Here is a 14,207-nt window from a genome sequence, read left to right on the forward strand (position 1 = left end):
TTGGAGGAACTTCTCTTTTTGAACACTCCACAGCTGGAAATGGATAATAAGAATCCCATCTTTTCGGAATCTTATATTTCTTACTGGGCGTCGCCCAAGACTCATCCATCATTTCCGTCAGCTCATCTGACGCTGGGAATTCAGTTTTAACTGATTTTGTTCGTTTAAACACAGGTGCTTTAGATTTTAACACTGTCTTGGCTGGCTCTTCCAAAGAGAGAACAGCCTTCACAGCATTAACAAGTTCAGCAACATCTTCTGAACTAAAACTCTGCGACTGATCATCATACGGAGTATTTGAATATACTGTATCATCATCTGTTGTATCATCTTGTGTAGTCTGCCACATAGACGTATCTGTCTTAGTCTTACCTGTCCCTTGGTTGCTTGTAGAGGCTACTGGAACCAAGCCATAGGAAGGGAGCTGCATGTATGGGTTAATAGTGTAACCTAACCCTTGAGGTGGTGCTACCGGAGCTAACCTGTCCGCTATTGAAGATAGAGTCTTTGCGAACACATTCCATGGTGGCTCTGTTGGTGGCTGAACCAACTCCTGTGTTTTACTTTGCTGAAAAGCAAAACAGTTCGCACATAAGCCCTCATAAGTGACCAATTGGTACACACCAATTAACCCTGTCTTACAAAATAAGCATGTTAGGGATGTAGGAGTGCTTGATAAATTCTCTGCGTCACTTTTGCTGCTCACAGACATGGTAATAATCTGTTAATAACTACACAATTTGTGACTGAAAATCACCTATATATGAGTATATAGAAGAGAGATCAATCTGACCACAGTGCACCTGAATAGAGGGTCAGAACAGGACTGACGTTACACAGAAAAGTCAGCACTCATACTAGCAGTCAGTCACATGTTAAAGCATTAGACATTGTCATATGAGAATACAACACCCATAACAACTTATACATAAGTAGGAAAATTGTACTTCTGTTTTTAACTGGTTCTGTTTCAACATAACATGCAGAAAACACAGTAATATACAGATCTCATATGCAATAGGTACTAAAAATTAACAATTCATACTAACAAGTAGAGAGAATTTTTAGTACTGTATACCCTTCCTCTGGAGAGCGGGATACAGGGAGACTCACCACACTTCCATATCCAAGCAAATGCGCTCGTAAGACGCTGAGTGGATTCAGACGCTACTGATGTACACTACCGCTGCTGCAACTGATAACGGACACAGTCGCTCACTGACGGACACGGACGCTCAGCGACTTCCACGTGTATGCAGACGCTAAGGCCTACGACTCGGTCTAGGCAGGATCTCTAGTGTACACAACCGCAGCGTCTAAGCTGCGACCGAGTACCCTCGTGGTGGCGTCTGAGACGGAAGTGAGGTCATTCAGTTCATGGACGGGAGACGCGCGGAAACTGGTCATGAACTCGGAGGAGGGGCGGCCAGGAGAGCGTCTGAATCCCCCTGTTGACTTAAACTCTAAGAATCGCGGCCTCTACCTAGTCCTGGCACCTATGATCCTTGGAGCGTAGCGCTGTCGCACTCGAGATGTTCGGCGCATCAACACACTGTTTGTAGTCTCCACCAATACAGTGTAGCTGTGTCCGGACCCCCCTAGTAAGAAGAAATCCATAGACTTACCGTCCCCCCCCCCCATGCTCCGGCCACAGCCTGGTTACATCTGCTGGATCTGCTAGAACATCAGACACAGACGCCCGTCGAGACAGCACTATTACCGCGAAGGTAAGCGTTGTTGCGACCAGGTGGAGAGTTGTTGAAACGACTCTTTCCAGTATGTGTTTAAGACGCTGTTAAGAAAAGTCGATCAAAAAATACAGTAAGTCTATAAAAAATAAAATAATAAAAGCTTGAGGCTGCTTTATTCACAGCAGCCCTGTGACCATGCGGCTTCCTGCAGCACCAAGCAAAAAACTGATTTGACCGAGTCAGTGGGCGGGACTATATGGTGAAGGCCCCGATGCATCCTGGGAGGCCAGAAAGCTCGTGATCGTGTAGGTGCCATTTCCGCTGTCGCTCAACCATATCCCAATGTTATCCTGTGGATAATCCTGTGGACCCAGCCAGAGAAATGCTTGGTTTACTATATTTAGCCAGTCTCACGCAGGGGCTATAGCGGGTCCCCCCCAAAAGGGACCCGTACGCCACACCCGCGCTTTCAGCCGCACAGCAAAACCGGGGGGGGGGGGGGGGGGGGGGGGACTTCTAGCGGGGCCCTCGGTTGCTACTCACCACTGATGACCACCTTCAGGCAGCATTAGAGGTGTGCGGCATGCTGCGGCTGCGACAGCCAAGTCGCCATGCCCCGCTGAACAAACAGCCCCTCAGGACGGAGGAAGCGGCTCTGCACCTCAAGAGGCCGGTGACCGTACACCCCCCCCCCCCCTTACTCCCACGGTGCAGGTATGCTGTTGCCCAAACAGCATTCCGACAGATATAAAACTTAAAAAGAAATTGAAGAAAAACTCTGAAGCTTGCAGAGTGTGCATCCTCTCCTGAGGGCACTTTTTTCTAAAATGGGCTGTAGGAGGAGGCATAGAGGGGAGGAGCCAGCACACCCAGTTGAAGAAATGTAAAGTGCACTGGCCCCTTTGGACCTGTCTATACCCCATCGTACTAACCTGTCCCCAATATCCCTTATGGATGCTAGAGAAAGAATGTGTGTACTCTATTTTCACACAAATTATGGGTAGAGTCACACACATGAAAGACTGCACAAAAATTCCCTTACTCGTAGGAAGGCTGGGGGGAGGGGGTGGGGGGGGATGCCTTAAAGTAAATCTTTGTGGAAGCATTCTCATGTTACTTTCTTCACATTCTCTCCTCATTAGCATGCCAGTAGTCAAATGGACCCAAATAAAAGTGAAAAGATCTAGGCCCTCATTCCGAGTTGATCGCTCGCAAGGCGAATTTAGCAGAGTTGCTCACGCTAAGCCTACGCCAACTGGGAGTGTATCTTAGCTTCTTAAAATTGCGACCGATGTATTCGCAATATTGCGATTACAAACTACTTAGCAGTTTCAGAGTAGCTTCAGACTTACTCGGCATCTGCGTTCAGTTCAGTGCTTGTCGTTCCTGGTTTGACGTCATAAACACACCCAGCGTTCGCCCAGACACTCCCCCGTTTCTCCGGCCACTCCTGCGTTTTTTCCGGAAACGGTAGCGTTTTTATCCACACGCCCCGAAAACTCTGTGTTTCCGCCCAGTAACACCCATTTCCTGTCAATCACACTACGTTCGCCAGAGCGAAGAAAAAGCCGTGAGTAAAAATACTATCTTCATTGTAAAATTACTTGGCGCAGTCGCAGTGCGAATATTGCGCATGCGTACTAAGCGGAATTTCACTGCGATGCGAAGAAAATTACCGAGCGAACGACTCGGAATGAGGGCCCTAGTACAGTGGTTCTCAAACTCGGTCCTCATGACCCCACACAGTGCATGTTTTGCAGGTAACCCAGCAAGTGCACAGGTGTATTAATTACTCACTAACACATTTTAAAAGGTCCTCAGGTGAAGATAATTATTTGACTTGTGATTCTGTGAGGAGACCTGCAAAACATGCACTGTGTGGGGTCCCGAGGAACGAGTTTGAGAACCTGTGATCTAGCGTATTAATACAAGTGGCAAAAAAAACTTTGTAAAATTACACTGACATGGCTAGTAGGTCCTATCACAAAAGCAAAATAAAAAAAAAAGAGGAAGACAGGCAAACATGTCTGGTGCCATTAGTGTCTCAAGGAGGGTTTGATTTCAAATATTTACACATGGTACTCGGGTGCTGCATTCAGATCGCAAATGCCGGATCCTACCCGGTAAGAGAAACGTGTACTTACCGGGTGGGATCCGGCATTTGCGCTCCGTTGCTGGCTTTCCGACCCGGCAATATACCGGGTCGGTTGCCATAGCAGCAGGGGGCGCAGCAGCAGCAGGAGCGGGGGTGGAGGCGGCGCTGGGAGATGAGCTCATCTCCTGCGCCGCCTGGACTCCCTATGCTGTGAATGGGAGCCGTGTCGCATCGGAACGGCTCCAATTCACACTGCGCCTGACCCGGTAATCAACCCGGTAATAACCCTTCTTTTTTACCGGGTTGAATTACCGGGTCAGGCGACCCGCTAATTCTGAAAAGGAGCTTTCACATCGCACACTGACCCGTTTCGACACGGCAATATGCCGGGTTTTTAGTGCAATGTGAAAGGGGTATAACTGGCAGAGGTGTGTGGAGATACAGGAGAGATGTGAGGCGAGGTGAGAAAGACACAGATGTGGGTGCAGAGATGAGGGAGATACGAGAGGGGGACTGAGATGAGACAGAGCTAGTAACTGACTGGTCCAAAATACTAGTTACCTATTTTATTGTACATTGGAGTGGTTTCATTTAAGCAGGTTTGTTTCAACAGTGTATGATTATTGTCAGTTATCCATGCAATAGTTTTGATGAATTATATATCAATGTTACAGCCTGGCACTCAGATAGATAGACGAGGTGCCCCGGTGCCCTCAGTGATGTAGTAGGTAGAATAAAAGGAAAACTGCGGCACTCGGAGTCGTTCAAAAAAGTCACAAATGTACTGAAAAAGAATCCTCCAACATATTAATTGGTTTAAAAAATGAGATTATATTATAATTTTAACGGTTTGATTTATGTAGAGGCAATCGGACTGAGAGTGCTGCATATGCTTTATTCTGCTTTAATTCAGTGGTGGAGGTGCATCAAACCTTTTAAAGAGAACAGGTGAAGTTGGCCACGGCAACCAATCAGTTTCTAGCTATCATTTCATAGAATGCTCACTTTATAAATGAGAGAAAGCAAGAGAATGGTTGCTATGGAAAATGTATCCACCTGATTCTACAGAGGATTAGATACATCTCCCCCAATGTCTCATATTGCTTCTGCTGTCCTATTCTCTAATTAATCCATGTTACTTTTGCCACTGTTTTGCGCAATATATTTTTGATGTAAGTTTCCTGCAGACTTGCTAGTGTTAGCACAAAGGGGGTAATTCAGACCTGATCGCTGGGCTGCGTTTTTTGCTGCCCTGCGATCAGATAGTCGCCGCCTATGGGGGGGGGGGGGGGGAAGCCTGTGCAAGTGTGTGTTTGCTTCTTTGCAGAGCTGCACACAAATCAGCTTGTGCAGTCTCTGCGCAGCCCAGGATTTACTGATCCAGTGCGATTGAATCCTGCTGGTCGGGGCCAAAGCGGACGTCAGACACCCTCCCTAAAAAACGCCTGAGCCCACCTACGTTTTTCCGGACACTCCAGGAAAACGGTCAGTTGCCACCCACAAACGGCCTCTTCCTGCCAATCTCCTTGCAAACGCCCGGGTGTTCGGATTTTTCGCACCATCCCGTCACTAGGCGTCAGATGCCTGTCGCTGTTGTGCGATGCGCTGGCGCATAACGGTGCATACGCATGCACAGTTCAGATCTGATCACCCGCTGTGCGAAAATGCACAGCAGCGATCATATCTGAATTACCCCCAATGTGTCAGTGGTTGGTGCAAGTTCAGAGCCTTTATTAGGGGTCTTCATTTTGGTGCACATTTTCTGACTACAAAAGGTTGAAGACTTCAGCACCATTCTTTTTGCACAAAAAGAAAGGGGGACTATTAGGTTCACTTTTTTCATTTTATTTTGGATATTCCTTTACCACAACTTAAACTTGCTACAGTAGTACTGTGTTGGTAAGTCAGAATGTTTTTTTTTTTTCTCCTTCTACAAAGGTAACCAAAAAGCACTGAGCTTAAACCCTGGACAAACACCTCATTTTAGCTAGGGTTATGTAGTAAAAGATCAAACACTACACCCAGTTTGCCAGCATTGACATTTGGGTTAACGGAGAAAAAGAGAAAACACAGGTGCACACTCTAAACACTAAAGGTGGGTACACATTGGCAGATATATCTATGGACGGATCGGGCAGTGTGTTGAGCATACACACTGCTCAATCCGTCAGGGACTGACGTCATGAACTGGGCGGGCATGTACACACGCCCGCACAGTTCAGCTGTCAATCACCGCCGGCCGCCGCAGCATGTGTACAGGTAGTCGGCCGACCACCCGTACACGCACAGCGACGCACCAATATATCGATAGATATACTGGCCGTCGGTTGTGCTGTGGGGCCGACACGATACGTCTGTGAACGACGGAGTTCACAGACGTATCGGCCGTACACACTGGCCGACGTACCCGCGATATATTGGCCGTTCAAGAGAACGGCCGATATAACGGCCAGTGTGTACCCACCTTAACACTGGCAACCAGAACAATTATAATAAACTCTGCATTTTAACATGGAGTATAACTGAGATTCTTAGTATACTTTTTGGCCAAAAAATATGGGCCCACCAACCACGGCCAGATGAAAATCAGGCGAGTCTCTAACATTCCTAAGGTTCAAGTCGTCCCCCCCGCCCCTGTCAGTAGCTGCCACTTCTTATTAATCTAACACCTCTCAACACTTAAACTGCTACCTCTCACTAGTGTGATGCCTTGGGGTGGTTGGGCTGTGCTGGCTTATGGTGTTCCGTGCTCTGGACTTGACCCTTAATAATTATAGGGACCCACCTGGTGAGGTCACCTGGCTGTGGTATATGAGCCCTTATTTTTTGCCCAAAATGATGTAGTACTTTGTCTCAGCATGGTAGCACCTCTTATTAGTTTTAGAATTGAGGGAACACCAAACAGATTCTCGTACACAATGTAAAAGGCACGTTTAAAGTCAACAAAAACTATAAAAAGTTTTCTTTGATTGTAGGCGTGATTCAAGTATTTGCCTCATAGCAAAAATATGGTCACTGCATCCTCAACTGGCCCTAAATCCAGCTTGTTATTATTTGCAGTTGCCTTCTCATGCTTCAGTAGCCTATTTTAGTAGCCTTGAGTGTATAACTGATGTTAATATTGCTGGATGCTGTTAGTAAACTTATGCCTCTGTAGAGTTTACAGCTTGTAGGGTCATCTTTTTTGTGAATGGGAATTATGGCATCTTATAAGTCCTCTGGCACACAGCACTCTATTCAGGAAATTGCATATAGGTCTCAAAGTTTGTTTACTACTACCTCTCCTCCTGCTTCTAAAGCAGTGCCTGATGCTATTCCATTCATTAGATTTTTAATTGCTTGTCTAATTTCATCTGCGTTTGGGAAGGTGGGGGGGGGGGGGGGGGGTTATCCGTTGGCCCACTACAATATTGAAGGCCATTGTTTTTTTTCAGTAACTGAGGGTCTAAGTTTTCAGGTATGGGGCTATTAAATAGGTGCTAAAAGTGTTCTTGCCATCTTTCAAGTTTGCCACTCATTGATTTAATATGTTGGCCATTTAGATCTTTAACGTTTGTGGTGGAGGCTCTAAATTTCCATTCAACAGTACAGCAGCTGTGAATCATTTTTTCTTCTGGCCTCTGACACTTCTCTGGCTTCTCCTTTCCACCATGCTTCTTTATCTGCTTTGAGTTCTTTTCAAATTTGTATATTCAGATACAATGTATTGTTAGTGATCCATAGTTTGAATTTTCTGTGTTTAATTGGTCATGTCGTTATTGTGTCAGTCCAGCTGTGGTTTAGATCATCATTAGCGGACAGTGGTGTAAAGCTATTTTTGAGCAGAAGTTGAAAGATCATCTGGGTATTGAGGTCTTTTAAAGGCGTTAAAAGTCTAAACTGGTGAAGGTTTCAAGGAGTTTGGCGCTTTTAGGTGGCTTTTTAGCTTTGTTCATAACGAATGATGATCGGATCCAATTGATGCGCCACACATTGCTGTCACATCATGGAAGGCACTCTGAAACCGTTTTTGGATGAGGAAATAATCCAGCATACATTTGTCTCTAATACCCCTTTCACACCACACAAATAACCCGGTACCGACCCGGCAATGACCTGAACCCCATAGAGAATCTATGGAGCATTGCCAAGAGGAAGATGAGAAACATGAGACCGCACAATGCAGAAAAGCTGAAGGCCGCTATTGAAGCATCCTGGTCTTCCATAACACCTCAGCAGTGCCACAGGCTGATAGAATCCATGCCACGCCGCATTGAGGCAGTAATTCATGCAAAAAGGGCTCAAACCAAGTAGCGTGGACGTATGATTGATTATACTTTTCAGAGGGGCGACATTTCTGTATTTAAAATCCTTTTTTTTTTTTTTTTTATTGATTTTATGTAATATTCAAATTTTCTGCGATTTTGGATTTTGGGTTTTATTAAGGTATAAGCCGCAATCATCAAAAATATAACAAATAAAGGCTTGAAATATCTCACTTTGCATGTAATGAGTCTAGTTTCACCTTTTAAGTTGAATTACTGAAATAAATTAACTTTTGCACAATATTCTAATTTTCTGAGTTTCACCTGTAAGAAGTTTATTTTGCTTGCTTGGCAGCCAGATTGGGTATTCCATGTGCCTAGATGTAAAGTTTGTTTTGCAATTGCCAGCTTTGAGACCAGAAGTCCATTTTCCACCATGGGCCCAGTTGCTCCTGACGCATAGGTTCTGCTTTATGCACCAGGTATTGCTGCAGTTTGTCCTGCCTCTGGTTACGTAGCTGGGAGTTACAGTTCCTTCGCCACGGGAACCACCCATCCGGGATTAGAACTGGCTTTGAGATTCACACAGGCTGTGAGCAACAGCTTGTGGTTCTAAATGCACCAATGACAGGGTCAGAGGTGTCTGATGTGGGGTTATATATAATCAGCATGCCCCCGAGAACAGTTTGTGTCTTAGGTGATGCGAGAAAGAATACGCAATGTCACGGTAATCTGGGTGTGATCCGACAGTATATCGGAATAGTGGGTTTATCTTAGAAGCAATAATCCTTTAAGAAGATGATCTTTTCTTCTGAACATTTGTGTTAGACTCTAATAAAGCTGCATCCATGGATCAAACTGGTCTTAAAACATTTTATCTAATGAGCACCAGTAAAAATGATAAATCCTATATAAAAACATCACCTATAAAAACAAATATGAATGCTGAATGAGAACTCTAACTAAATACTTGGTCTAAAAGCAATGCTGAAACATAAAAAGGATCAACAATACCATAACTATGCTATCAACACAAGACAAACAAAATTCAAGTACAAAAACAGAATAAACCTGCAAATGATTATGTGTTACTGTGACTTATTTGCACCCAGTGAGTTAAATAGCTAAAGTGGGGTACACATGGTGCAATCTGGTTTTAGGACCATATTAAGTAAGGATTGCAAATTCTGCTTTTTAGCAGAATTTGCAATCCTTTTGCTCACATGCTGGGGGCCACCCATCACAGGCCAAGGCCGCCCAGCATGCTAACCACCCCCCTTCCCTCCTCCCTGAGACGACAACGTTGAAGTTGCGGTCGCAGCATAATTATAGCGTCATCGCAAAATTTGTGGATGCCTCCTGGTGCCGCAGCCTGGCTGCGACGGCAGGAGGCCCGTCGTCATCTTTGTGATCGGAGCGGCTGCGTGTGACATCACGCAGCCACCCCGATCATTCCCACACCACGCCCCACATTTGTCCTGCCCCTGTAAAGCTCCGTCTCTGCCTAGGAAACAGTGTTACTGCCCACCTACCTCCCTGCGAACACCACTGTCTGATTGACAGGCAGAGGCGTTCACATTTACTGCAGGGCGCATGTAGTAAATGCGGGCACATGCACAGGACGGGCCCTGCGCAGGCATCATCATTGTATTTTTTGCAGATGGATCGCGAGTTGCGATCCACCCTGAATAAGGTCCTTAAACTGGGTACACACTAGATGATATATCGGTCGTCCGACGGGTCTGTACACCTGATATGTCTGTGAACTACGTTATTCACAGATATATCGCATCAGGTATGCAGCACAGCCGATGGCCAATATATCGGCGCATCTGGCTGTGCGTACAGTTTCCTTGGTTTTTATTTTAATTTCAATTTTGAAATGTGCAATAACCTGTCAATACAATACAATACAATATCCTACATTTTAGGGCGAGGAATACATTTTATTTGTTTACTGATAAAAACCTGGGAGGATAGCAAAGCTAGTCAATTGTTTTGCCGATAGGCACAAGTCCACGGACGCCCATTACTAATTGCACTTGTCACATAAAGCATCTAAACTATCATGCGGATTGCTGAAAGTGCAGTTTGGACTCCCATAAGCACAACTGTTCATGCATGTCTGCTTGACACCTCGAGAGTGCGGGCAGAAATAATGGGCGTCCAGACTGCAACTGAATAGCTTTGTAGGGCGGTCATTACTTACAGGCATGCAAAACACAACTGAATTCCACCCAGAAGAAAAATAAACTATTTGCATAACAACAATAATTATAATGGAAAGCATTTTTAGATTAAACATTTTGCAGTTATATAAAGTCTAAAACAAAACTTAAGTGCCGCAAATGGAAAGTGGAAGTTTCAGGATTACTATATAGCACACAACAGCAAATGTTGGAAGACATTGTAGCATGCTGAGCACAACTAAACCACTCTGACTATTCAGCACAATCTGCAGAGTCTGCAATGTCTTCATATCCTGAAAACAAAGTCATAGTTTAAACAGATAAGAAAACAGAGCAAGCTCCCAATACGCTGCTGTACAATTATTACCTCCCGACATTGTACTCAGAACAGGCTTAGCGGTACAAAATCAATTTGTTTAAAAATTCTTTAAACATCAAACACTTGCACACACAGTGCTTTTGGATATTTGGGTAGAAGTACAATTCAGAACCAAAGACTAAGAATGGACCTACTGTATAAGCAGCTGACCCACCGAAAGGTCAGTTTAGTCGTAAAGTAATGGGATTTGCGTTGGACAGGGGGCTGCTGCAATTATATGAATGCTGCCACCAGGAATAATAAACAGAGAAATAACTGCATTCTCTAAGAGAGGAAGCGTATCAATACAGACTTCACGTGATACAACTATTACTGTACAGTGGATGTATGTAGCATGTACACAATACAGAAGAACCGAGGGCTAATAATAAATACATAGTGCTCTGGATAATGATCCCTCCATGTCTGAGTAGGGGGTGGTTGTACTGGGCAGACAATAAAGCAGGCTGCCTGGCAGGAAAGGAGCTGTCACACACAGAGACACACTAGAGGAACACTTACATTTCCCAGAAGAGGAGCAGATTCATCCTGAGCAGACACACGGTGTCCATAATCCGAGTTAATGCTGCTTTCTGCATGTGGCATGGTGGGCTGTATCGCTGCCAGTCCTCAGTATATGAATCTGGTCAAACGTATCTTGCCATCCCTAACCTGCCACTGTGACTAAGCAGCAGAGAGTGAGTATGAGAGGGTAAGTAGCAATGTGAGAGGGTAAGTAGCAGAGTGAGTGTGAGCAGCAGTGTGAGAGGGTAAGTAGCAGAGAGTGTGAGTAGCAGAGTGAGTATGAGAGGGTGAGTAGCAATGTGAGAGGGTAAGTAGCAGAGTGAGTGTGAGCAGCAGTGTGAGAGGGTAAGTAGCAGAGAGTGAGTGTGAGTATGAGAGGGTGAGTAGCAGAGAGTGAGTGTAACTAGGTGAGCAGCAGAGTGTGAGCACCGGGCAGCAGCTACAACAGCTGAATGAGCAGCAGCCCCTGGCCACCGCTTCCTGTTTACTATCGCATCACGTGAGCCGGTCACGCCGCTGCCCTCTCTGCCCACAGGCGCGGAGTGATGACGTAACCACTAGCATGGCGGCTGAAGCTGAGCAGCATGAGGTGAGTTGACAGGTCAGATGCAGCAGAGGTGGCGGGCCAGGTGTATCACCGCATGCCACCATTGTATGGACTGTATATTTCTTTGGTAGTCGACGTTCTGCGCATATGCTAGCCGGCAGGAAATGCTGTGCTTTGTAGTTCCACAACAGCTGGAGAGACACATTCGCTACCCTTTTACCTGTGTCCCGCACTGTGTAAAGATTTCGCCATGATAGGCTGCCAGTGAGAGTAGAAATGGCATGATAATTCCATTTTTGTGTGTATTCAGGTGAAGCAAAGCTTTACCCATTATTCTGTATGACACAGCCTGCATATTGTGGTTTTATTGTTGATAAAGTCTTTTCTGTAAACTAATAGTCCGTACACACTATGCGATACGCTCCATGAGTGATATCGCATAGTGTTTCCCCTCCCAGCCCGCTGAAATAGAGCATACACACTGTACATTATCACAAGCGATATAGTACAGTGATGTCATGGGGCCGGCCTGTAAATGCAGCTTTGGATGATAAGTCCAAATTGAGCTGCATACAGCAGCTGACGGAGGAGGGTGATGATGCATGGGACCGCACAACATTCGTCGTCCGCAGCATACACGCTGGGCGATACCACACGCGATATCCTGTGTGATATTGCATAGTATGTACGGATCTTAACACTATTACGTGCAGTGCTATCTGGATAAAACAGCTCCCTATGCCAGATGTTCTCAAACGTGGCCGTCAAGGTCCAAGTTTTTAGTTACATCCATGGCTCGGCACAGATAATTAAATCAAATTGCCGAAGGTGCAAATTAAGTCACCTGTGACCAAACATGGATAAACTTAAAACCTGGAACGTTGGGGTGCCTTGAGGACTGTGTTTGTGAACCTCTGGCCTGTGTGATCTGGACCTCACCTGAGCACATGTAGCATACCTACGAACACGACCCTCTCCAGGAGGGACAGAATGCTCTGCACCTGCACTTCCCTCTTAATGTATGATTGCCAGCACCTGTTTTGAACAGGTTAATGGATAAGAAACGTGTTTCAGCACAGGTGATGGCAATCATAAATTAAGAGGGAAGTCCAGAAGCAGAGCATTCTGTCCCTCCTGGAGAGATGTTGGGAGGTATGCATGTAGGATTCCCCCACACCTTGAGGAACCATGAAAATATAACTGCCACCACCATACCTCCCAAGACAACCCTCTCCAGGAGGGTCAGAATGCTCTGCTGCTGGACTTCCCTCTTAATTTATGATTGTCATCACCTGTGCTGAAACACCTTTCTTATCCATTAACCTGTTCAACACAGGTGCTGGCAATCATACATTAAGAGAAAAGTCCAGAAACAGAGCATTCTGTCCCTCCTGGAGAGGGTCATGTTGGGAGGTATGCACCACCGTGACTAGCATTTCTCCCACCCTTTGTTTTTTTCCAGGTATGTGCATTTAGTAACATAAACATAACCCTTCACCTAAGTCTAGTAAATAAAACACCTGAAACGTAACAAACATCATCAAGACCTACACTTCTTACAAACTACACTAATCCATACAGGTATTTTAGATTGTAAAACGGTAGGATTTCCTGATTAAAAAGTTGTGAGAATGATCTCTGTAAAATTGAATATTATGGTGCTTTGTATAATGAGAGCAAAGAAAATGTGATACTAACAGAATGTCTTGTTAGATTGTAGTAAAAAGTAAATAGCAATGGAGGTGAAAACAAACTACTTAAACATACATGAGTACACTGAAGTAGGGATGGACTTCGGAATCCAATGGTTAGCAACCATCAATGTTTCAAATTCAATGGAAATACTTTTTCCTTTGAATTGCGGGAATCCGATGGTTATCAGCCATAGGATGCAGCTTTCTGACGGCTGACTAGCTGCGGACACATGGAAGTGGTGTCCGTAGCTCAGATATTGTGCATGTGCAAAGCTAAGACTGCTTCTGTGCATGCTCAAAGTCTAATCATCGGATGTTCGCCATGTGATGGCTAGTGCCATCGCATAGCTGAATTTGATATTGGAAGCCTGGCAACCATTCATTACCGGGCTTCCTATGTCCATCCCTACACTTGGCGGTTATTCAGATGTGGAACCTAACCAAAAAAGGAAGCAACAGCCAGAAACGTGTTGCACTACAGGTGGGGCAGATGTAACGTGCACAGAGATTGGGGTGGGGTTTGTCCAAATGGAAATCTAAATTGCAGTGTAAAAATAAAGCTGTCTAACATTTATGGGGTACATGCAACAGCAGCCAGTTTATACCCTGCACAGAAAAAATCTTAATGTATCCCCCCCCCCCCCCCCCCCTTGCATTGCAAAATGGTTTGTTCCAAATACAAACTTACATGCCTTTTCTGCCTTGTTTCCAAATCCGAATCAGGCCCACAGTGACTTGGGATACAGGAACACAGGGAAAATATCTATATTCTTTACATTTACCTGTAGTCAGTGCAGTGCTTTAGGAATTTACTGAAATGCTTATTTTCATGGTTAGGTGATAACTTTTATTTACATTTTCTCT

At 45.1% G+C, this 14,207-nt stretch overlaps 2 protein-coding genes across 5 annotated transcripts in view; one reads left to right on the top strand and one right to left on the bottom strand.

Moving 5' to 3' along the window:
- Positions 1-11,188, bottom strand: part of SLC38A6 (solute carrier family 38 member 6) — a 206,297-nt gene extending 195,109 nt beyond the window's left edge. The window contains exon 1 of the mRNA XM_063947708.1: positions 11,100-11,188. Coding sequence (XP_063803778.1) covers positions 11,100-11,183 — 84 coding nt within the window. The 5' untranslated portion in view covers positions 11,184-11,188. The remainder of the gene's footprint in view (positions 1-11,099) is intronic.
- Positions 11,189-11,266: 78 nt separating this feature from the next.
- The window catches only part of TRMT5 (tRNA methyltransferase 5), a 66,741-nt gene continuing 63,800 nt past the window's right edge, over positions 11,267-14,207 (top strand). Inside the window, exon 1 of one of the 4 annotated variants that reach the window (XM_063947705.1) lies at positions 11,267-11,289. In XM_063947705.1, coding sequence (XP_063803775.1) covers positions 11,282-11,289 — 8 coding nt within the window. In that variant the 5' untranslated portion in view covers positions 11,267-11,281. Of the gene's footprint in view, positions 11,290-11,564; positions 11,692-11,728; positions 11,960-14,207 lie in introns of those variants that run through there. The other 3 variants (XM_063947706.1, XM_063947704.1, XM_063947707.1) reach the window with 3 other exon arrangements.

This window comes from Pseudophryne corroboree, chromosome 12, assembly GCF_028390025.1.
Source record: "Pseudophryne corroboree isolate aPseCor3 chromosome 12, aPseCor3.hap2, whole genome shotgun sequence".
Classification (NCBI taxonomy): domain Eukaryota; kingdom Metazoa; phylum Chordata; class Amphibia; order Anura; family Myobatrachidae; genus Pseudophryne; species Pseudophryne corroboree.